This window comes from Hyla sarda, chromosome 2 (genome assembly GCF_029499605.1).
Source record: "Hyla sarda isolate aHylSar1 chromosome 2, aHylSar1.hap1, whole genome shotgun sequence".
Taxonomy (NCBI): Eukaryota; Metazoa; Chordata; class Amphibia; order Anura; family Hylidae; genus Hyla; species Hyla sarda.
In genome coordinates, this window is record NC_079190.1 from 17,324,850 (window position 1) to 17,349,270 (window position 24,421).

A 24,421-nucleotide genomic window follows, 5' to 3' on the forward strand; every position below is an offset into this window, starting at 1 on the left:
CAGCAGCTCATAAGGACTGAAAGAATTAAGATTTTTTAATAGAAGTAATTTACAAATCTGTTTAACTTTCTACAGCCAGTTGATATATATATATAAAAGTTTTTTCTTGGATAACCCTTTAATGGCTCCTGGTTACAGAATTGCGCCAATTTCCACACTTACCTCCACCTGGAAGAGTTCTCCGGCGCCTTCGCAGTCGTTGGAAGTAATTACGGGGGTGTGGATGTGAACGTATCCATTACTCTATCACCGGAGAGAAGGCAGAGAGTTAAATTACACAGCAGGACATTATCCGGCAATGCGGTGACGTCCTCTCTACAAGAGGATAATACGGGATTTACAAGGGGGGGGGTACATGACGTCACAGGAATAATTACATGGTAACTTAAAGGGGTATTCCAGGAAAAAAAAATTCTTTTTATATATCAACTGTCTCCAGAAAGTTAAACAGATTTGTAAATTACTTCTATTAAAAAAATCTTAATCCTTTCAGTACTTATGAGCTTCTAAAGTTAAGGTTGTTCTTTTCTGTCTAAGTCCTCTCTGATGACACCTGTCTCGGGAAACGCCCAGTTTAGAAGCAAATCCCCATAGCAAACCTCTTCTAAACTGGGCGTTTCCCCAGACAGGTGTCATCAGAGAGGATTTAGACAGAAAAGAACAACCTTAACTTCAGAAGCTCATAAGTACTGAAAGGATTAAGATTTTTTAATAGAAGTAATTTACAAATCTGTTTAATTTTCTGGAGCCAGTTGAGATATATATATATATACATAAAAAAAAGGTTTTTCCTGGAATACCCCTTTAAGTGCTTGAATCAGGTTATTAGTGTGAGAAACTAAGTATAAGGCTCTGTTCACACCATGTTTATAGCTTAGGTATTACATGTACAGCAGGAAAAGCTATTAACAACGTACTAGGGATACATTGCCCATAGGCTACTATTATAAAAATGTATATAGCATAGTGTTTCCCAAACAGCGTGTCTCCAGCTGTTGAGAAACTACAACTCCCAGCCTGCCTTGTCCACAGTGCTCTCTGCTGACACCTCTGTCCGTGTCAGGAACTGTCCAGAGCAGCATAGGTTTTCTATGGGGATTTTCTCCTGCTCTGGACAGTTCTTGATATGGACAGAGGTGTCAGCAGAGAGCACTGTGGACAAGACTGAAAAGAAATTCAAAAAGAAAAGAATTTCCTCTGTAGTATTCAGCAGCTAATAAGTACTGGAAGGGTAAAGATTTTTTAATAGAAGTCATTTACAAATCGTTTTAAACTTTCTGGCACCAGTTAATTTAAAGATAAAAAAAAAAATAATGTTTTCCACCGGAGTACCCCTTTAAAAAAAGGGGTAGTGGATAATATGGTGATAGACGGCGGTTCCCAGATAAGGGCGCGTCGTATAGCTGTAAGAGAGGAGTTCAGATAAGCTGTATCAATCAGTCTACGCAAGGGTTTCCCAACCAGTGTGCCTCCAGCTGTTGCAAAACTACAATTCCCAGCATGCCCGGACAGCCGTTGGCTGTCCGGGCATGCTGGGAGTTGTAGTTTTGCTACAGCTGGAGACCAATCTCTTCATTATTTGCCATCCTTGAATTGATCTGCAAAAACTTTTAATTGTCAGAGAAATAAAAGCCAAAAATTACAACAGTAATTTTACGGAGAGCAGCACCATCTGGTGGTGAGACTGCTAACTGCAGCCAGCCATAATCATTAAAGGGGTACTCCGGTGGAAAACTTTTTTTTATTTATTTATTTTAAATCAACTGGTGCCAGAAAGTTAAACAGATTAGTAAATTACTTCTATTATAAAATCTTAATCCTTCCAGTACTTATTGGCTGCTGAATACTACAGAGGAAATTTTTTTCTTTTTGGAACACAGAGCTCTCTACTGACATCACGAGCACAGTGCTCTCTGCTGACATCTCTGTCCATTTTAGGAACTGTCCAGAGCAGCATAGGTTTTCTATGGGGATTTTCTCCTACTCTGGACAGTTCCTAAAATGGACAGAGATGTCAGCAGAGAGCTCTGTGAAAAGGAAAGAATTTCCTCTGTAGTATTCAGCAGCCAATAAGTACTGGAAGGATTAGGATTTTATAATAGAAGTAATTTACAAATCTGTTTAACTTTCTGGCACCAGTTGATTTAAAAAAAAAAAAAAGTTTTCCACCGGAGTACCCCTTTAAAACAGATTTGTAAATTACTTCTAGTTAAAAATCTTAATCCTTTCATTACTTATTAGCAGCTGTATGCTACAGAGGAAATTCTTTTCTTTTGGAATTTCTTTTTTGCCTTGTCCACAGTGCTCTCTGCTGACACTTCTGTCCGTGTCAGGAACCGTTCAGAGCAGCATAGGTTTGCTATGGGCATTTTCTCCTACTTTGGACAGTTCCTGATATGGGCATCAGGTGTCAGCAGAGAGCACTGTGGACAAGACAAAAAAGAAATTCAAAAAGAAAAGAATTTCCTCTGTAGCGTACAGCTGCTAATAGCTACTGAAAGGATTAAGATTTTTAAATAGAAGTAATTTACAAATCTGTTTTAAAGGGGTATTCCAGGCCAAAACTATTTTTATATATATCAACTGGCTCCGGAAAGTTAAACAGATTTGTAAATTACTTCTATCAAAAAATCTTAATCCTTCCAATAGTTATTAGCTTCTGAAGTTTTCTGTCTAACTGCTCAATGATGATGTCACGTCCCGGGAGCTGTGCATGATGGGAGAATATCCCCATAGGAGCTGCACAGCTCCCGGGACGCGAGTCATCAGAGAGCAGTTAGACAGAAAACAACAACTCAACTTCAGAAGCTAATAACAATTGGAAGGATTAAGATTTTTTAATAGAAGTAATTTACAAATCTGTTTAACTTTCCGGAGCCAGTTGATTTAAAAAAAAAATAATAATAATGTTTTTCTCTGGAGTACCCCTTTAAATTCTGAACCTTTACTGCAGTGTTTAAAAAAAAAAAAAAAAAAAAAAAAAAAAAAAAAAAAAACAGTGTTCCTCCAGCTGTTGCAAAACCACAACAGCAAGCATCGATGTCTGTCATTACTGGCATATATCACCAGTCGGGATCTGCCGATTATGTCGCGGACCCAACCCGCGGGCCTGCGTCATATTCCCTTCACCCAACACATGACATACTGATACGTCATAGGTCGGGACGGGGTTAATATATATACCGTGTATGCACAAAAAAAAAATTTCTGTCGGAAATTACAGACATTCTAACGAACATTAGTAATTTAAATGGGCACTGTCATGAAATAAAAAAATTGATATGTTGTAGTACTTAAGTACTACAACATATCTCTAATATAGTTTAATTAAAAAAAGTGATTTTAAACCAGTTTAAAATCACTTTTAAATTCGGCCACTAGGGGTCGCCATCCTAGTGGCCGAATGCATTCGGCAGTGATGTCACTACAGAATTTCGTCTCATTTGAGCCTGGCAAATGAGTCGAAATTCCAGTCACTGCGGTGCTCGCTCCCGCCTGTCAATCAAACAGGCAAGAGCGAGCACAGTGAAATCCAGGGCTGCGCATTGGCTCCCTGGACTCTCACACTGGCCGTCTCCCTGCTGCATATTCTCCCTGCAGCAGGGAGGCACATGGCTCTTACCTCTCCTTACAGCCGTGGCTCCTATGGGGATACGCCGCCTCCTCACTGCTCCTGTCATTGCCGGGGGGAGCGCGTTATATGGAGCAACAAGTGTATGCCCGGCTTCCTGTCATGCTCCTACACTCTGGTAACTCTCTCTATGGTTCTGGAGGACTTTCAATCCTCCAGAAACATAGAGACAGTTTCCAGAGTGTACGGGCATGACAGGAAGCCGGGCATACACTTGTTGCTTGCTACGGACCCCCGCTCATGGTCCGGCACAGGTGAGGGGGAGGGGGGCGATATTGGTCGGGGGCTGGGTGTCTTCCAACACAGGGTGCCTCCAGTTGTTTCCCCACTACAACTCCCAGCATGCCCTGACAGCAAATAGATGTCAGGGCATGCTGGGAGTTGTGGTGGTGAAACAGCTGGAGGCACCCTGTCCTGAGAACTATGGGCGGAACTCGGCCCCCAGCAGGCATCAGTGACGTGGTGCCTGCTGGGGAAGTCTGCCTGGTAGTGAGCACACTACCAGGCAGACAAAATGCCATTTTTAAGATAATAAAAAAAAAAAATAAAGGCAGGGAGGGGGTTAGGGATAGATGGGCAATAGGCAGGGACAGAAAAAAAAAAAAGAGTATGGTGGGAGCTACCCTTTAACATTAAAGGGGTACTCCACTGGAAAATACTTTTTTTTTTTTTTTTTATGAACTGGTGCCAGAAAGTTAAACAGATTTATTAAAAAATCTATTTAAAAAATCTTAATCCTTCCAGTACTTATCAGCTGCTGTATGCTCCACAGGAAGTTCTTTTCTTTTTGAATTAACTTTCTGTCTGACCACAGTGCTCTCTGCTGACACCTCTGTCCATTTTAGGAACTGTCCAGAGCAGGATTGTTTTTCTATGGGTATTTTCTCCTACTCTGGACAGTTCCTAAAATGGACAGAGGTGTCAGCAGAGAGCACTGTGGTCAGACAGAAAGGAAATTTATGAAGAAAAGAACTTACTGTGGAGCATACAGCAGCTGATAAGTACTGGAAGGATTAAGATTTTTTTTTAAATAGAAGTAATTTACAAATCTGTTTAACTTTCTGGCACCAGTTGATTTAAAAAAAAAATAAATAAATTAATAAATAAAAAGTGTTTTTCCAGTGGAGTACCCCTTTAATAAGCCGGGACAGTTGACTTCTGTTATCATCAGTTTCAGATCCCTCAAAAATGACCCCTAATATGTGACAATAATGGATTTGCCCAGCGCTGATGTGAACATAGCCTTAGCAGTGTGCAGCCTGACTACAGAGCGGAGAAGGACTATGTAAACCTTAAAGAACTGCTGGATGGCTGCCGTGGCCTCACTGCGGACTCTGAGTAAGGAGCCAAATGTATTTGTCCTGCAGCGGAGGTGAGGAAACTGGCGGACATACTCCGGGGGATGGTGTTCTTTTGTCTTAAAGGGAAAATCCTGCAAAAAAAAAAAATGAATAGTAATAATTATTATTATAATAGTAAATAAAATAATAAATACATAAATAAGTGTATCACAGATATTACTCCTTTCTCTCAGTAATATGTAATTGACCCATCACATCAGAAAGATCCTGACCAGACGGAGACCATACAAAGTGATGTTAGTACAAATAACAGAGAGCAGCACCATCTGGTGGTGAGACTGCTAACTGCAGCCAGTCATAATAATTAAAAGGGGTATTCCAGGCCAAAATTTTTTTTATATATCAACTGGCTCCGGAAAGTTAAACACATTTGTAAATTACTTCTATAAAAAAATCTTAATCCTTCCAATAGTTATTAGCTTCTGAAGTTGGGTTGTTGTTTTCTGTCTAACTGCTCTATGATGACTCACGTCCCAGGAGCTGTGCAGTTCCTATGGGGATATTCTCCCATCATGCACAGCTCCCGGGACGTGACATCATCATTAGAGATGAGCGAACTTACAGTAAATTCGATTCGTCACGAACTTCTCAGCTCGGTGGTTGCTGACTTTTCCTGCATAAATTACTTCAGCTTTCCGGTGCTCCGGTGGGCTGGAAAAGGTGGATACAGTCCTAGGAAAGAGTCTCCTAGGACTGTATCCACCTTTTCCAGCCCACGGGAGCACCGGAAAGCTGAACTAATTTATGCAGGAAAAGTCATCAACTGCCGAGCCGAGAAGTTCGTGACGAATCGAATTTACTGTAAGTTCGCTCATCTCTAATCATCATTGAGCAGTTAGACAGAAATTTCAGAAGCTAATAACTATTGGAAGGATTAAGATTTTTTAATAGAAGTAATTTACAAATCTGTTTAACTTTCCGGAGCCAGTTGAGATAATATATTATATATATATATATATATATATATATATATATATATATATATATATATATATATAAAAAGGTTTTGCCTGGAATACCCCTTTAAAAGGGGTACTCCGGTAGAAAACTTTATTTTTTTAAATCAACTGGTGCTAGAAAGTTAAACAGATTTGTAAATGACTTCTATTAAAAAAAATCTTTACCCTTCCAGTACGTTTTAGCCGCTGTATGCTACAGAGGAAATTCTTTTATTTTTTGAATTTCTTTTTTTGTCTTGTCCACAGTGCTCTCTGCTGACACCTCTGTCCGTGTCCAGGAACTGTCCAGAGCAGCATCGGTTGGCTATGGGGGGGGGGATTTGTTCCTGCTCTGGAAAGTTCCTGATACGGGCATCAGGTGTCAGCAGAGAGCACTGTGGACGAGACAAAAGAAATTCAAAAAGAAAATAATTTTCTCTGGAGCATACAGCTGCTAAAAAGTACTGGAAGGGTAAAGATTTTTTTAATAGAAGTAAGTACTTTACAAATCTGTTTAACTTGATTTAAAAAAAAAAAAAAAATCTTTTCCACCGGAGTACCCCTTTAAAAAAGGGGTAGTGGATAATATGGTGATAGACGGTGGTTCCCAGATAAGGGCAAGTCATATAGCTGTAAGAGAGGAGTTCAGATAAGCTGTATCAAACAGTCTACGCCAGTGTTTCCAAACCAGTGTGCCTCCAGCTGTTGCAAAACTACAATTCCCAGCATGCCCGGACAGCCGTTGGCTGTCCGGGCATGCTGGGAGTTGTAGTTTTGCAACAGCTGGAGGCACACTGGTTGGGAAACACTTGTCTACGCTCTGAATAGTCAGCTGCATAATGGATTATCCCCAATGAATAACATTGGAGCTAAATAATAGTAAATTGTTCTAAGTAGTGGGAATGGGGTGCAGAGAGTACTACTAGAATATATAATCACTGCAGCTCCATCCCCCCCCAACCCCCCCCCCCCTTATACCTTTGGGTCACATTCTCCAATTACACGAATCTCCTCGGCCTTCAACTCCACATTCTGTTTCTTGCTAAAGCTTTTCACCAACACCCCGCGGACCTCTACTGAACAGCCGAAACCGAGCGCACTACGGAAAGAAAACAATGAAACCGATGAGAGTGTCCACTGACTGATTCCCATAAAAGACAGTGACCCCAGTAGCAGAATAGTGAGTGCAGCTCTGGGGTATAATACAGGGTATAACTCAGGATCAGTACAGGATAAGTAATGTAATGTATGTACACAGTGACCTCACCAGCAGAATAGTGAGTACAGCTCTGGAGTGTAATACAGGATATAACTCAGGATCAGTACAGGATAAGTAATGTAATGTATGTACACAGTGACCTCACCAGCAGAATAGTGAGTACAGCTCTGGAGTATAATACAGGATATAACTCAGGATCAGTACAGGATAAGTAATGTAATGTATGTACACAGTGACCTCACCAGCAGAATAGTGAGTACAGCCCTGGAGTATAATACAGGATATAACTCAGGATCAGTACAGGATAAGTAATGTAATGTATGTACACAGTGACCTCACCAGCAGAATAGTGAGTACAGCTCTGGAGTATAATACAGGATATAATACAGGATCAGTACAGGATAAGTAATGTAATGTATGTACACAGTGATCTCACCAGCAGAATAGTGAGTGCAGCTCTTGAGTATAATACAGGATATAACTCAGGATCAGTACAGGATAAGTAATGTAATGTATGTACACAATGACCTCACCAGCAGAATAGTAAGTACAGCTCTGGGGTATAATACAGGATATAACTCAGGATCAGTACAGGATAAGTAATGTAATGTATGTACACAGTGACCTCACCAGCAGAATAGTGAGTACAGCTCTGGAGTATAATACAGGATATAACTCAGGATCAGTACAGGATAAGTAATGTAATGTATGTACACAGTGACCTCACCAGCAGAATAGTGAGTACAGCTCTGGAGTATAATACAGGATATAACTCAGGATCAGTACAGGATAAGTAATGTAATGTATGTGCACAGTGACTCCACCAGCAGAATAGTGAGTACAGCTCTGGAGTATAATACAGGATATAAATCCGGATCAGTACAGGATAAGTAATGTAATGTATGTACACAGTGACCCCCACCAGCAGAATAGTGAGTACAGCTCTGGAGTATAATACAGGATATAACTCCGGATCAGTACAGGATAAGTAATGTAATGTATGTACACAGTGATCTCACCAGCAGAATAGTGAGTACAGCTCTAGAGTATAATACAGGATATAACTCAGGATCAGTACAGGATAAGTAATGTAATGTATGTACACAGTGACCTCACCAGCAGAATAGTGAGTACAGCTCTGGAGTATAATACAGGATATAACCCAGGATCAGTACAGGATAAGTAATGTAATGTATGTACACAGTGACCTCACCAGCAGAATAGTGAGTACAGTTCTGGAGTATAATACAGGATATAACTCAGGATCAGTACAGGATAAGTAATGTAATGTATGTACACAGTGACCTCACCAGCAGAATAGTGAGTGCAGCTCTGGAGTATAATACAGGATCAGTACAGGATAAGTACAGGATAAGTAATCTATGTACACAGTGACCTCACCAGCAGAATATTGAGTACAGCTCTAGAGTATAATACAGGATCAGTACAGGATAAGTAATGTAATGTATGTACACAGTGACCTCACCTGCAGAATAGTGAGTACAGCTCTGGAGTATAATACAGGATATAACTCAGGATCAGTACAGGATAAGTAATGTAATGTATGTACACAGTGACCTCACCAGCAGAATAATGAGTACAGCTCTGGAGTATAATACAGGATATAACTCAGGATCAGTACAGGATAAGTAATATAATGTATGTACACAGTGACCTCACCAGCAGAATAGTGAGTACAGCTCTGGAGTATAATACAGGATATAACTCAGGATCAGTACAGGATAAGTAATGTAATGTATGTACACAGTGACCTCACCAGCAGAATAGTGAGTACAGCTCTGGAGTATAATACAGGATATAACTCAGGATCAGTACAGGATAAGTAATGTAATGTATGTACACAGTGACCTCACCAGCAGACTAGTGAGTACAGCTCTGGAGTATAATACAGGATATAACTCAGGATCAGTACAGGATAAGTAATGTAATGTATGTACACAGTGACCTCACCAGCAGAATAATGAGTACAGCTCTGGAGTATAATACAGGATATAACTCAGGATCAGTACAGGATAAGTAATATAATGTATGTACACAGTGACCTCACCAGCAGAATAGTGAGTACAGCTCTGGAGTATAATACAGGATATAACTCAGGATCAGTACAGGATAAGTAATGTAATGTATGTACACAGTGACCTCACCAGCAGACTAGTGAGTACAGCTCTGGAGTATAATACAGGATATAACTCAGGATCAGTACAGGATAAGTAATGTAATGTATGTACACAGTGACCTCACCAGCAGAATAGTGAGTACAGCTCTAGAGTATAATACAGGATATAACTCAGGATCAGTACAGGATAAGTGCAGGATCAGTAGAGGATCAGTACAGGATCAGTACAGGATAAGTAATGTAATGTATCCTTTAAACAAAACAGGATTGTCCTATGCAGATGTCCCTTTAGCTCCCTAGCTATGAATAATACCAGGAAGAATCCCACCATAATAGATGTCATACCTGTCTTTAAGGCCGGGCTCAGCCACAACCTGGAGGCTTTCCAATGTTGTGCCGTCATTCACATGCAGAAATAAAACTTCTTTCTGTGAGCGGACGGAGCGGACCCAGCCCTGTAAGAAAATGTAAATCTGTGAATATGTAGATAACCAGAATGATACATGTAATAGGGGATTCACCCCGCAGTACTTATACATGGATGCAGTCAGACAAAGATCCCCCATGACAGATAGATGACCCCGCAGACTGCAACACTGTCTTATGTATAAAAAAGTCAATGTAAATAATTCCAGTTTTTTCACGTATGCTGACATCTAGTAGCCAAACAGGTAGAAATACAGGTAGATCCTGACAACACATCTCACTTTACAGCCTACAGTAAAACTAAACTTTACCTCTAATGTGCAGTTGATGCCATAACATAGTGAAGGGGAGAAGGAGTTACTGATACACCGGTTCTGCAGGTTCTATGTGAGCAGAAATATAAGAAACAGCTGCTTCACAGCAAGGAAAGGGTTACACTAAGCATTGAACTGCTGCTGCTGAAACGAGGGAATGCTGTAGTATAGAATTATCAGATATTCCCAACCTTGATTTACTTTATAGGGACAGTGCAGATCCTCTGAAGGACGGAGACAGGCTCAGCTTGTACGCACTCATTCTAGGCTCTCTTCCCTGCACATAGCAGTAACTAAGCCCTACCCCACTTCCAGTGTTCCGTCTTGTCGTGTTTGTTACCAAAGACAGATTTCCCCTAACAACAGGCAGTAAACAGCAGTTTGCCTGGGAAAGGAGGCACCTAGTGGGCAAAACTTTAAAGGGGTATTCCAGGCAAAAACTTTTTTTTATATATCAACTGGCTCCGGAAAGTTAAACAGATTTGTAAATTACTTCTATTAAAAAATCTTAATCCTTCCAAAAGTTATTAGCTTCTGAAGTTGAGTTGTTGTTTTCTGTCTAACTGCTCTCTGATGACTCACGTCCCGGGTGCTGTGCAGTTCCTATGGGGATATTCTCCCATCATGCACAGCTCCCCGGACGTGACATCATCATAAAGCAGTTAGACAGAAAACAACAACTCAACTTCAGAAGCTAATAACTATTGGAAGGATTAAGATTTTTTAATAGAAGTAATTTACAAATCTGTTTAACTTTCCGGAGCCAGTTGATATATAAAAAAAAAAGTTTTTGCCTGGAATACCCCTTTAAGAGCTGTTTTTATGGGGTAATGAGTCATTTTTCATTATAAAAGTAATTAACAAACATGAAAGGAATCACATAGGCCAGCGGTTCCCAATCTGGGGTACATGTACTCCCATGGGTTCTTAGCAGTTCTCCTGGGGTAGGTGAAAAAAAGAAAATTGGTAATGGTGGCCCCAAGGGTCACTGCTTCTAAAGAGGTCTTAGCCACTTTAAGACATGTAAGCAGTGGCTGCTGTATGCTGATGTTGCTGCCCCAAGGAGTGGAGCAGGAGGATAAAGGAGAAGAAGCGCAAGCACCTGTCTGTTGTGGACGGTAACAAGGGTCAGTTCCGGAGCTCCACTGCTCCTCCAGACCGGGGACCTACTGCTATGGGCATTATCAGTAGGTCCCCGGACCATAGTAGCAGTGGAGCACTGAAGCGGAGCAGTATGGGGGCCTACAACTATAGAGGGGGCACAGAGGGGGCCTACTACTGTATGGAGCAATATTGTGAACGCCTACAACTATAGAGGGGGCACAGAGGGGGCCTACTACTGTATGGAGCAATATTGTGAATGCCTACAACTATAGAGGGGACACAGAGGGGGGCCTACTACTGTATGGAGCAATATTGTGAACGCCTACAACTATAGAGGGGGCACAGAGGGGGCCTACTACTGTATGGAAGCCGTACTGGGGCTGCATACTACTATATGAGGGCCTACAACTAGAGAGGGGGCACAGAGGGGGCCTACTACTGTATGGAAGCAGTACTGGGGCTGCATACTACTATATGAGGGCCTACAACTAGAGAGGGGGCACAGAGGGGGCCTACTACTGTATGGAAGCAGTACTGGGGCTGCATACTACTATATGAGGGCCTACAACTAGAGAGGGGGCACAGAGGGGGCCTACTACTGTATGGAAGCAGTACTGGGGCTGCATACTACTATATGAGGGCCTACAACTAGAGAGGGGGCACAGAGGGGGCCTATTATTGTATGGAGCAATATTGTGAACGCCTACAACTATAGAGGGGGCCTACTACTGTATGGAAGCAGTACTGGGGCTGCATACTACTATATGAGGGCCTACAACTATAGAGGGGGCACAGAGGGGGCCTACTACTGTATGGAAGCCGTACTGGGGCTGCATACTACTATATGAGGGCCTACAACTAGAGAGGGGGCACAGAGGGGGCCTACTACTGTATGGAAGCAGTACTGGGGCTGCATACTACTATATGAGGGCCTACAACTAGAGAGGGGGCACAGAGGGGGCCTACTACTGTATGGAAGCAGTACTGGGGCTGCATACTACTATATGAGGGCCTACAACTATAGAGGGGGCACAGAGGGGGCCTACTACTGTATGGAGCAATATTGTGAACGCCTACAACTATAGAGGGGGCCTACTACTGTATGGAAGCAGTACTGGGGCTGCATACTACTATATGAGGGCCTACAATTAGAGAGGGGGCACAGAGGGGGCCTATTACTGTATGGAAGCAGTACTGGGGCTGCATACTACTATATGAGGGCCTACAACTAGAGAGGGGGCACATAGGGGGCCTATTATTGTATGGAGCAATATTGTGAACACCTACAACTATAGAGGGGGCACAGAGGGGGCCTATTACTGTATGGAAGCAGTACTGGGGCTGCATACTACTATATGAGGGCCTACAACTAGAGAGGGGGCACAGAGGGGGCCTATTATTGTATGGAGCAATATTGTGAACGCCTACAACTATAGAGGGGGCCTACTACTGTATGGAAGCAGTATTGGGGCTGCCGACTACTATATGAGGGCCTACAACTATAGAGGGGGCACAGAGGGGGCCTAATACTGTATGGAAGCAGTACTGGGGCTGCCTACTACTATATGAGGGCCTACAACTATAGAGGGGGCACAGAGGGGGCCTACTACTGTATGGAAGCAGTACTGGGGCTGCCTACTACTATATGAGGGCCTACAACTATAGAGGGGGCACAGAGGGGGCCTACTACTGTATGGAAGCAGTACTGGGGCTGCATACTACTATATGAGGGCCTACAACTATAGAGGGGGCACAGAGGGGGCCTACTACTGTATGGAAGCAGTACTGGGGCTGCATACTACTATATGAGGGCCTACAACTAGAGAGGGGGCACAGAGGGGGCCTACTACTGTATGGAAGCAGTACTGGGGCTGCATACTACTATATGAGGGACTACAACTATAGAGGGGGCACAGAGGGGGCCTACTACTGTATGGAAGCAGTACTGGGGCTGCATACTACTATATGAGGGACTACAACTAGAGAGGGGGCACAGAGGGGGCCTACTACTGTATGGAAGCAGTACTGGGGCTGCATACTACTATATGAGGGCCTACAACTATATGGGGGGGGCACAGAGGGGGCCTATTATTGTATGGAGCAATATTGTGAACGCCTACAACTATAGAGGGGGCCTACTACTGTATGGAAGCAGTATTGGGGCTGCCGACTACTATATGAGGGCCTACAACTATAGAGGGGGCACAGAGGGGGCCTACTACTGTATGGAAGCAGTACTGGGGCTGCCTACTACTATATGAGGGCCTACAACTATAGAGGGGGCACAGAGGGGGCCTACTACTGTATGGAAGCAGTACTGGGGCTGCCTACTACTATATGAGGGCCTACAACTATAGAGGGGGCACAGAGGGGGCCTACTACTGTATGGAAGCAGTACTGGGGCTGCCTACTACTATATGAGGGCCTACAACTATAGAGGGGGCACAGAGGGGGCCTACTACTGTATGGAAGCAGTACTGGGGCTGCCTACTACTATATGAGGGCCTACAACTATAGAGGGGGCACAGAGGGGGCCTACTACTGTATGGAAGCAGTACTGGGGCTGCATACTACTATATGAGGGCCTACAACTATATGGGGGGGCACATAGGGGGCCTATTATTGTTTAGGGGCATAGTGTGAACACGTAATTAAGCAGCTCACCCGGTTATACTACATTAGTAGTGCACAGCATCATATGGAGAAAATCTCTGGCATTATAGTCACTAGAAGTAAAGAATGCAGCACTTACAAATCTTATAGTTATCTTTGCCTTTTATTTTCAAAAGGACAGTGGGTGCCTTCCTCTAATCTCAGAGAAAGCTCCCCTAGTGGTGTGAATTGTTTGACATTATTGAGCACCCCTGCACATACTTACCACCCGTTGTCAGTAAGAAATAAAGGGGTGAAGATAACTGCAAAATTGTTGCGTGTCACATTTTTACCTCTGCTAGTGAATACTGTTTGGGGGCAGCCTACTACTATATGTGGGCAATATGGGGTCTACTACTATATGGGGGCCTACTACTATATGTGGCCAGTATGGGGGCCTACTACTATATGGGGGCCTACTACTATATGGGGGCAGTATGGGGGCCTACTACTATATGGGGAGCCTACTACTATATGTGGGCAGTATGGGGGCCTACTACTATATGGGGGCCTACTACTATATGTGGGCAGTATGGGGGCCTACTACTATATGGGGGCCTACTACTATATGTGGGCATTATGGGGAGCCTGGAGGGGATATGGGGTAAAGAAAAGCATATCAATTTGAAATAAAATCAACCATATTAATTGAAAACATGTCCCTAACATGAGGGGTAAAAGTTTTGGAAATGGGCTGCCAAGGGGTAGTCGGGCAAAAAAAAAAAAATAATTTTGGGAACCACTGACATAGTCTATCACACTGACCATTTAAAGGGGTACTCCGGTGGAAAACATTTTTTTTTTTAAATCAACTGGTGCCAGAAAGTTAAACAGATTTGTAAATTACTTCTATTAAAACATATTTACCCTTCCACTTCTTTTTAGCTGCTGTATGCTACAGAGGAAATGCTTTTCTTTTTGAATTTCTTTTCTTGTGTTGTCCACAGTGCTCTCTGCTGACACCTCTGTCCGTGTCCAGGAACTGTCCAGAGCAGCATAGGTTTGCTATTAGGATTTTCTCCTGCTCTGGACAGTTCCTGATATGGACATTGGAGGTGTCAGCAGAGAGCACTGTGGACAAGACAAAATAAATTCAAAAAGAAAAGAAATTCCTCTGTAGCATACAGCAGCTAACAAGTACTGGAAGGGTAAAGATTTTTTTAATAGAAGTCATTTACAAATCTGTTTAACTTTCTGGCATCAGTTGATTAAATAAATAAATAAATAAATAAATAAAGTTTTCCATTGGAGTACCCCTTTAATGTACTTACCCTATTTTAGATAAGGGCAGTGGTCTCCAAACTGTGGACCCCTTTAAAGGAGTTCTCCAACTGAAATCTTTTATCCCCCCTCTGTGCCCGGGCTGTAAAACAATACATAATAAACTTTCACTTACCTGCCTACGATCCCCCGTTGTTCCGATATCGCCGCCCGTTCTCCGGTCCCTGTCAGCTTCCTCTTCCTGCGGGTCGGTGACTTCACTCTGCACTCAGCCTATCAGCGGCCGTGACGGGACATTGCTGCGGCCGCTGATAGGCTGAGCGCAGAGTGAAGTCACCGACCCGCAGGAAGTGGAAGAGACCGGGACCGGAGAACGGGATGGCGATATCGGAACAACGGGGGATCGTAGGCTGGTAAGTGAAAGTTTATTATGTATAGTTTTACAGCCCCGGCACAGCGGGGGTTAAAAGTTTTAGCTTAGAGAACTCCTTTAAGTATGTTCAACATGTCTAAAGTTATATTACAATAAGAAAAATAATTTATAATATATAAGTTTAATATAATAATTACCTGGATTTTAATAGTCTTCGCTCCTCCGTTTACATTGGTCACTAGGGCGTCACGCACACTCAACTTGACGGCAGCTGCCGCACCATGTCTCCGGTGACAATGGCGCCAAGGACATCTCCCGAGGATGGAGAGCGCTAGCTTCCTGGGTGCATACATTGGCGCTGGGCACTTTTTGTTCGGTGTTTTTTTCAGATGAGGCTCATGTTCCCTAAAAATTAAAATGCATAAGGCTCTCTTCACGCCTGGCTTATATTCACAGAAAATAATTTCCTCTGTAGTATTCAGCAGCAAATAAGTACTGGAAGGATTAAGATTTTTTAATATAGAAGTAGTTTACAAATCTGTTTAACTTTCTGGCATCAGTTGATTTAAAAAAAAATAAAATAAAAAAAAGTTTTCCACTGGAGTACCCCTTTAATATACTTACACAATTTTAGATAACGGAAGTGGTCTCCAAACTGTGGACCTCCAGATGTTGCAAAACTATAACTCCCAGCATGCCCGGAAATAAAAAAAAAAGTTTTCCACCGGAGTGCCCCTTTAAGCTCACTGTTTAGGCCAGTGTTTTCCAACCAGTGTGCCTCCAGCTGTTGCAAAACTACAACTCCCAGCATGCCCAGACAGCCAACGGCTGTCTGGGCATGCTGGGAGTTGTAGTTTTGCAACATCTGGAGGTCCACAGTTTGGAGACCACAGGTTAAGAGGGTCTAAATTTATCTATGGGGGTCTGGATTTAATTAGGCAACCTGGTCTAGGCATACATTAAAGGGGTACTCCGGTGGGAAACTTTTTTTTTTTTTTTTTTTAAATAAACTGGTGCCAGAAAGTTAAACAGATTTGTAAATTACTTCTATTTAAAAATCTTAATCCTTCCAGTACTTATTAGCTGCTGAATACTACAGAGGAAATTATTTTCTTTTTGGAACACAGAGCTCTCTGCTGACATCACAAGCACAGTGCTCTCTGCTGACACCTCTGTCCATTTTAATAACTATCCAGAGTAGGAGAAAATCCCCACAGCAAACATATGCTGTTCTGGACATTTCCTAAAATGGACAGAGATGTCAGCAGAGAGCACTGTGCTTGTGATGTCAGCAGAGAGCTCTGTGTTCCAAAAAGAAAAGAATTTCCTCTGTAGTATTCAGCAGCTAATAAGTACTGGAAGGATTAAGATTTTTTAATAGAAGTCATTTACAAATCTGAAAAAATCTATTGTTGCGGGGTAACTCCATAACAAGAAAAGTAGAAATAGAACCTTACCGCAAAGATATTACGGGCAATACTATCTTAAGAGCTGATTCTTGCCATGCTAAGCATACTATTTCTGCCATACCAGTTGGGGAATTGATCCGTATGAAACGGAACAGTTCCTCATTACAAGTGTATCAGAGGGAAGCCGAAAGGGTCTGCACCCGCTTGACAGCGCGTGGATATCCCCCTTGGCTCCTGAACAAAGCCCGGGCTCGGGTCGATCATATGGACCGCAATAACCTGTTAACAGGTAGGAAACATTCCAGTACTCATGATCAAGTGACTTTTGTCACCACTTATAGTATGGAATTAAATGAAATCAAAAGAATTGTGAACAAACATCTACCTCTACTGGCAGCAGATCCAGTAGTAGGGGAAATCATCAAACCAGGGATCCGGTTTTCCACCCGACGTGCTCCAACTCTATCGAGCCTGCTTGTTCCTAGTATGGTTTGTGTAGAGGAGGAGCAGTCAACCTGGCTGAAAATTAAAGGTTTCCATAAGTGCGGTAACGCAAGGTGTGTGGTGTGCCCCTATGCAACAAAGGGCAATAAAATAGAAGGCACAATAGATGGTAAAATCCATATGATTCGCGAGTTTATTAACTGTGATAGTACCTTCATAATATATAGAGTCACCTGCACTATTTGCAAAATGGATTATGTAGGTAGCACTAAACGCACCTTAAAAAAGAGAATGCAGGAGCATATCAGGCATGCCGCAGGTCCTTTGATACCTAGCATGTCTAATGTCTCAAAACACTTCTTTCTTAAACATAATTCAGACATATCGTCCTTGCGCTTTTATGGCATTGAAAAAATCAAAAGAAGTAAAAGAGGAGGTGATCTTATACGTATTCTTCATAATAGAGAGATTATGTGGATTTACTTGTTGAATTGTACATATCCGCATGGCCTGAATAACAAGACGGACTTAATACTACATTACTAAAAAGTCCACCACTTGTTTTGTTTCTCATAGCTGTTATATAGTCCTATTGGATTTTATATGTGAGTTTTTTAATGATACATGTATTTTCCTGGTTTTACTTGTGTTGGATTGCACACTGACATAAGATGTCCCTCCCCTTCCTAATGGAAGGGATGGTCTTGCAGTATATAAGGCATTCTCATTTGAGTATTGGCAAGCTATGAGTAAGGGTATAGCAACCTGAAACGCGTCAGCCTTGTTTGGGACTGTTTTTCCATGTGCAATATCTCTATTTTTGTATATGTCCGTGTCTTTCTGCCACCATGAAGGTTTTTAACGAGGATTCGTGAATAAAGCTTTGAAGATTTCATTCAGCCGTGCTGGCCTTTTTCTACTTTTTTCTACTTTGGTTGGAGGTAGCCGTGCACGCCCCAGGTGAGCTGAGACTCTTTTCCTTTTTTGATCATTTACAAATCTGTTTAACTTTCTGGAGCCAGTTGATTAAAAAAAAAAAATATTATAATAATAATATCCACCGGAGTACCCCTTTAAGGGTTCTGGTCTTGTTCTCGTATAGATTCTGTAGCTCTTTAGGTCTGGTGTCTGTCCTTTTTTAAAGGGGTACTCCGGTGAAAACCTTTTTTCTTTTAAATCAACTGATGCCAGAAAGTTAAACATATTTGTAAATTACTTCTATTAAAAAAATCTTAATCCTTCCAGTACTTATTAGCTGCTGAATGCTACAGAGGAAATTCCTTTCTTTTTGGAACACTGATGACATCACGAGCACAGTGCTCTCTGATGACATCTCTGTCCAGTGGTTAGCATTGCTGTATTGCAGTGCTGGGGACTTGGGTTCAAATCCCACTAAGGACAACAATAAATAAAGCGTTATTATTATTATAATGTCAGCAGAGAGAACTGTGCTCGTGATGTCATCAGAGAGCATTACAAATAGAAAAGAATTTCCTCTGTAGTATTCAGCAGCTAATAAGTACAGGAAGGATTAAGATTTTTTCAATAGAAGTAATTTACAAATATGTTTAACTTTCTGCCACCAGTTGATTTAAAAGAAAAAGAGGTTTTCACCGGAGTACCCCTTTAATGTGTTTAAGATGTCTGTATTTGGTAATTATTGTTTGCTCTGCGGTCTGTATTTATGTAGGGGGTCGGTACATATTTATGGGGTCTGGGTTTATTTAGGATATCTGGTCTGTATTTGTTTAGGGGGTTTAAATTTATTTAGGTGGTCTGGTCTGGAAAATGTATATATTTAGATGGTCTGGATTTATTGATGTCTGTATTAGCGGAGAGGGTTTGGTGTGTGGCAATGTATTCAAAGATAGAAGATACACCATAGGGCAGTTGTCTCCGAAGTGTGGACCTCCAGCTGTTGCAAAACTACAACTCCCAGCATGCCCGGACAGCCGTTGGCTGTCCGGGCATGCTGGGAATTGTAGTTTTGCAACAGCTGGAGGCACCCTGGTTGGGAAACATTGACCTATACTACTATATAGTTCATGCTGGGAGTTGTAGTTGTGCAACAGCTGGAGGTCCACACTTTGGAGACCACTGGTGCAGGTCCTCTGTTCCCCAACCTGTGTCACTACAGCTGTTTCAAGACTACAACTCCCAGCATGCATTGAGTTGTCCTTTTGCAGGTTAGGGACCACTGACACAATGTATATAGGACAGAACTGATAATACATTATATTTATATTGTATAAATACAATAATAATGTGTCAGGTCACTGAGGAACTACAAGTCCCAGCATGGGACCCCCACCACGGAGCCCCTTCCCCCTTCTGACCCCTGGTCTCACCTCACACTACACACAGGGAGCTTCTTCTTTCCACATTTCGCCGGCTGCAGGCCCCCCGGTCCACATTCACAATGTCAGTGAATGAAAATAGGAATCGTCAGCCATTTTGCCGAAGACCGGTTTCGCTGTTATTCAATGAGCGGGCTACACAAAAATGGCCGCCGCACGGGAGACAGTGTCAGCGTGCAGGAAAGCAGAGGGCGGAAGTGATCGCCACAAGCTGGAATGAGGATTTCTGGGGAATGTAGTCCTCCCCAAAGAGTTACCATTAATTTAAATGATATCTGAATAAAATGTTTAATTTTAAAAGAAAAATAATGATTCATAACATAAGAGATACAATGAAGAACCTTCCGATAATCTCACAGGGCACTCCTATGCTCTCTATATGAAAACGTGATACTTTACTGCTCAGGGGTGCACTTTACGGTAAAAATGACAAGTTACCTTTATTCTGGATGTCAATACAATTACGATTATACCCAATTTATATATATATATTTTATAATTAAAAAAGTTTAACTTTTTTTTTTTTTTTTATAGAAAATGAGTATGCTTAAAATCGTCCTTTTCTGATCCTTATAAAACGTTTATTGTCTTTATACGGGGTTGTATTGAGGGTAATTTTTGCGCTATTACCTGTAGGTTTTATCGGTACCATGTTTGTTTTGATGGGACTTTTTTTTTTAGCATTTTTTTCTCATATTTGAAGTGACCAAAAAATCTGCATTTTTGGCATATAGGAATTTTGTTATGTTTCTGCTGTTCATCATGGAGGATCATTAACATTTATTAAATGTTTTATTAGGGGAAGGGGGTTTTATATAATCTTAGAAACATTTTTTATTTTACACTTTTTTATTCCCCATAGGAGACTTTTATATGCTATCATCAGATTGCTTTTACTGTATACATTGTAATACATTGTAATCAGTGACCCACTGAGCCAGGCTGCATAATTGAATCGCTGATCCAGTGGCTGGAGGCAGGTAAGGTGACTCTCCGCCGCCAATTTAGCTCATCGGAACCCCTTGATCATGATGTGGGGTCCGATAAGCTCCCTGAGCTAACCAGCATCTGTGACTTAAAGGGGGATTCCTGGAAAAACACTTATTTTTTTTTTTTTTTTAGATCAAGTGGATCCAGAAAGTTAAACAGATTTCTAAATTACTTCTATTAAAAAATCTTAATCCTTTCAATAATTATCAGCTGCTGAAGTTGAGTTGTTGTCTTCTGTCTGGCAACAGTGCTCTCTGCTGACATCTCTGCCTGTCTCGAGAACTGCACAGAGCAGAAGAGGTTTGCTATGGGGATTTACTTCTAAACTGGGCAGTTCCCGAGACACGTGTCATCAGAGAGCATTTAGACAGAAAAGAACAACTCAACTTCACAGCTCATAAGTACTGAAAGGATTAAGATTTTTTAATAGAAGTAATATTCAAATCTTTCTGGAACCAGGGTCTGAGTGCCTGGATCCCAACTAATGGCTAGAACTAGTTGGGAGAAGAGCACTCTAAGCTATTCAATGTAAGTCTATGGGATTATCTTGGTCAGCTGCACTTTTCTCCCCGCTCTACCTAGTGATTGGTCAAGGTCTGAACGCTCAGACCGCGACTGATCAAAACGATTGGACAGATTGACATTTCTGGGTACCTTGTATTGCAGTCAGTCCATTGACTTCAGTGCAATATCAGCTACAGTCTCTACCCAATGTACAGAGCTGAGACTTGGCGCTGCACGAGCGCAGAAGCCCCTACAATCGGTGAGGATGCCAGACCTCCACTGATCAGATACTGATGACCCTATCTAGTAATAGTGCCACACATATACTACGCCAGGAAATAGTAATACTATAACTACAGTATAGTTGCTTGAAATACCACCCAAAGTAATAGTGCTACATGATGGTGCCACACTAAGTGTCCCTATAAATAATAATGCCACACTCAGTGTCCCTATAAATAATAATGTCACACTTAGTGTCCCTATAAATGATAGTGCCACACTCAGTGTCCCTATAAATAATAATGCCACACTCAGTGTCCCTATAAATGATAGTGCCACACTCAGTGTCCCTATAAATAATAATGTCACACTTAGTGTCCCTATAAATGATAGTGCCACACTCAGTGTCCCTATAAATAATAATGTCACACTCAGTGTCCCTATAAATAATAATACCACACTCAGTGTCCCTATAAATAATAATGTCACACTTAGTGTCCCTATAAATAATAATGCCACACTCAGTGTCCCTATAAATAATAATACCACACTCAGTGTCCCTATAAATAATAATGTCACACTTAGTGTCCCTATAAATAATAATGTCACACTCAGTGTCCCTATAAATAATAATACCACACTCAGTGTCCCTATAAATAATAATGTCACACTTAGTGTCCCTATAAATAATAATGTCACACTCAGTGTCCCTATAAATAATAATGTCACACTTAGTGTCCCTATAAATAATAATGTCACACTCAGTGTCCCTATAAATAATAATACCACACTCAGTGTCCCTATAAATAATAATGCCACACTCAGTGTCCCTATAAATAATAATGCCACACTCAGTGTCCCTATAAATAATAATGCCACACTCAGTGTCCCTATAAATAATAATGCCACACTCAGTGTCCCTATAAATAATAATGTCACACTCAGTGTCCCTATAAATAATAATACCACACTCAGTGTCCCTATAAATAATAATGCCACACTCAGTGTCCCTATAAATAATAATGCCACATTCAGTGTCCCTATAAATAATAATGTCACACTCAGTGTCCCTATAAATAATAATGTCACACTCAGTGTCTCTATAAATAATAATGCCACACTCAGTGTCCCTATAAATAATAATGCCACACTCAGTGTCCCTATAAATAATAATGCCACACTCAGTGTCCCTATAAATAATAATGCCACACTCAGTGTCCCTATAAATAATAATGCCACACTCAGTGTCCCTATAAATAATAATGCCACACTCAGTGTCCCTATAAATAATAATGTCACACTCAGTGTCCCTATAAATAATAGTACCACACTCAGTGTCCCTATAAATAATAATACCACACTCAGTGTCCCTATAAATAATAATGCCACACTCAGTGTCCCTATAAATAATAATGCCACATTCAGTGTCCCTATAAATAATAATGTCACACTCAGTGTCCCTATAAATAATAATACCACACTGAGTGTCCCTATAAATAATAATGTCACACTCAGTGTCCCTATAAATAATAATACCACACTCAGTGTCCCTATAAATAATAATGTCACACTCAGTGTCCCTATAAATAATAATGTCACACTCAGTGTCCCTATAAATAATAATGCCACACTCAGTGTCCCTATAAATAATAATGTCACACTCAGTGTCTCTATAAATAATAATGCCACACTCAGTGTCCCTATAAATAATAATGCCACACTCAGTGTCCCTATAAATAATAATGCCACACTCAGTGTCCCTATAAATAATAATGTCACACTCAGTGTCCCTATAAATAATAGTACCACACTCAGTGTCCCTATAAATAATAATACCACACTCAATGTCCCTATAAATAATAGTACCACACTCAGTGTCCCTATAAATAATAGTACCACACTCAGTGTCCCTATAAATAATAATACCACACTCAGTGTCCCTATAAATAATAGTACCACACTCAGTGTCCCTATAAATAATAATGCCACACTCAGTGTCCCTATAAATAATAATACCACACTCAGTGTCCCTATAAATAATAATACCACACTCAGTGTCCCTATAAATAATAATACCACACTCAGTGTCCCTATAAATAATAATGTCACACTCAGTGTCCCTATAAATAATAATGCCACACTCAGTGTCCCTATAAATAATAATGTCACACTTAGTGTCCCTATAAATAATAATGTCACACTCAGTGTCCCTATAAATAATAGTACCACACTCAGTGTCCCTATAAATAATAGTAACACACTCACCGTCCCTATAAATAATAATGCCACACTCAGTGTCCCTATAAATAATAATGCCACACTCAGTGTCCCTATAAATAATAATGCCACACTCAGTGTCCCTATAAATAATAATGCCACACTCAGTGTCCCTATAAATAATAATGTCACACTCAGTGTCCCTATAAATTATAATACCACACTCAGGGTCCCTATAAATAATAATGCCACACTCAGTGTCCCTATAAATAATAGTACCACACTCAGTGCCCCTATAAATAATAATGTCACACTCAGTGTCCCTATAAATAATAATGTCACACTCAGTGTCCCTATAAATAATAATGCCACACTCAGTGTTCCTATAAATAATAATGTCACACTCAGTGTCTCTATAAATAATAATGCCACACTCAGTGTCCCTATAAATAATAATGCCACACTCAGTGTCCCTATAAATAATAATGCCACACTCAGTGTCCCTATAAATAATAATGTCACACTCAGTGTCCCTATAAATAATAGTACCACACTCAGTGTCCCTATAAATAATAATGCCACACTAAGTGTCCCTATAAATAATAATACCACACTCAGTGTCCCTATAAATAATAATACCACACTCAATGTCCCTATAAATAATAGTACCACACTCAGTGTCCCTATAAATAATAGTACCACACTCAGTGTCCCTATAAATAATAATACCACACTAAGTGTCCCTATAAATAATAATACCAAACTCAGTGTCCCTATAAATAATAGTACCACACTCAGTGTCCCTATAAATAATAATGCCACACTCAGTGTCCCTATAAATAATAATGCCACACTCAGTGTCCCTATAAATAATAATACCACACTCAGTGTCCCTATAAATA

At 41.1% G+C, this 24,421-nt stretch overlaps 1 protein-coding gene across 1 annotated transcript in view; it reads right to left on the minus strand.

Moving 5' to 3' along the window:
• NARS2 (asparaginyl-tRNA synthetase 2, mitochondrial) overlaps window positions 1-19,711 on the minus strand; it is a 64,172-nt gene extending 44,461 nt beyond the window's left edge. Inside the window, 6 exon segments of the mRNA XM_056561271.1 lie at window positions 163-243; window positions 4,923-5,063; window positions 6,909-7,029; window positions 9,632-9,741; window positions 15,574-15,781; window positions 19,578-19,711. Coding sequence (XP_056417246.1) covers window positions 163-243; window positions 4,923-5,063; window positions 6,909-7,029; window positions 9,632-9,741; window positions 15,574-15,729 — 609 coding nt within the window. The 5' untranslated portion in view covers window positions 15,730-15,781; window positions 19,578-19,711.
• Window positions 19,712-24,421: the final 4,710 nt, after the last annotated feature.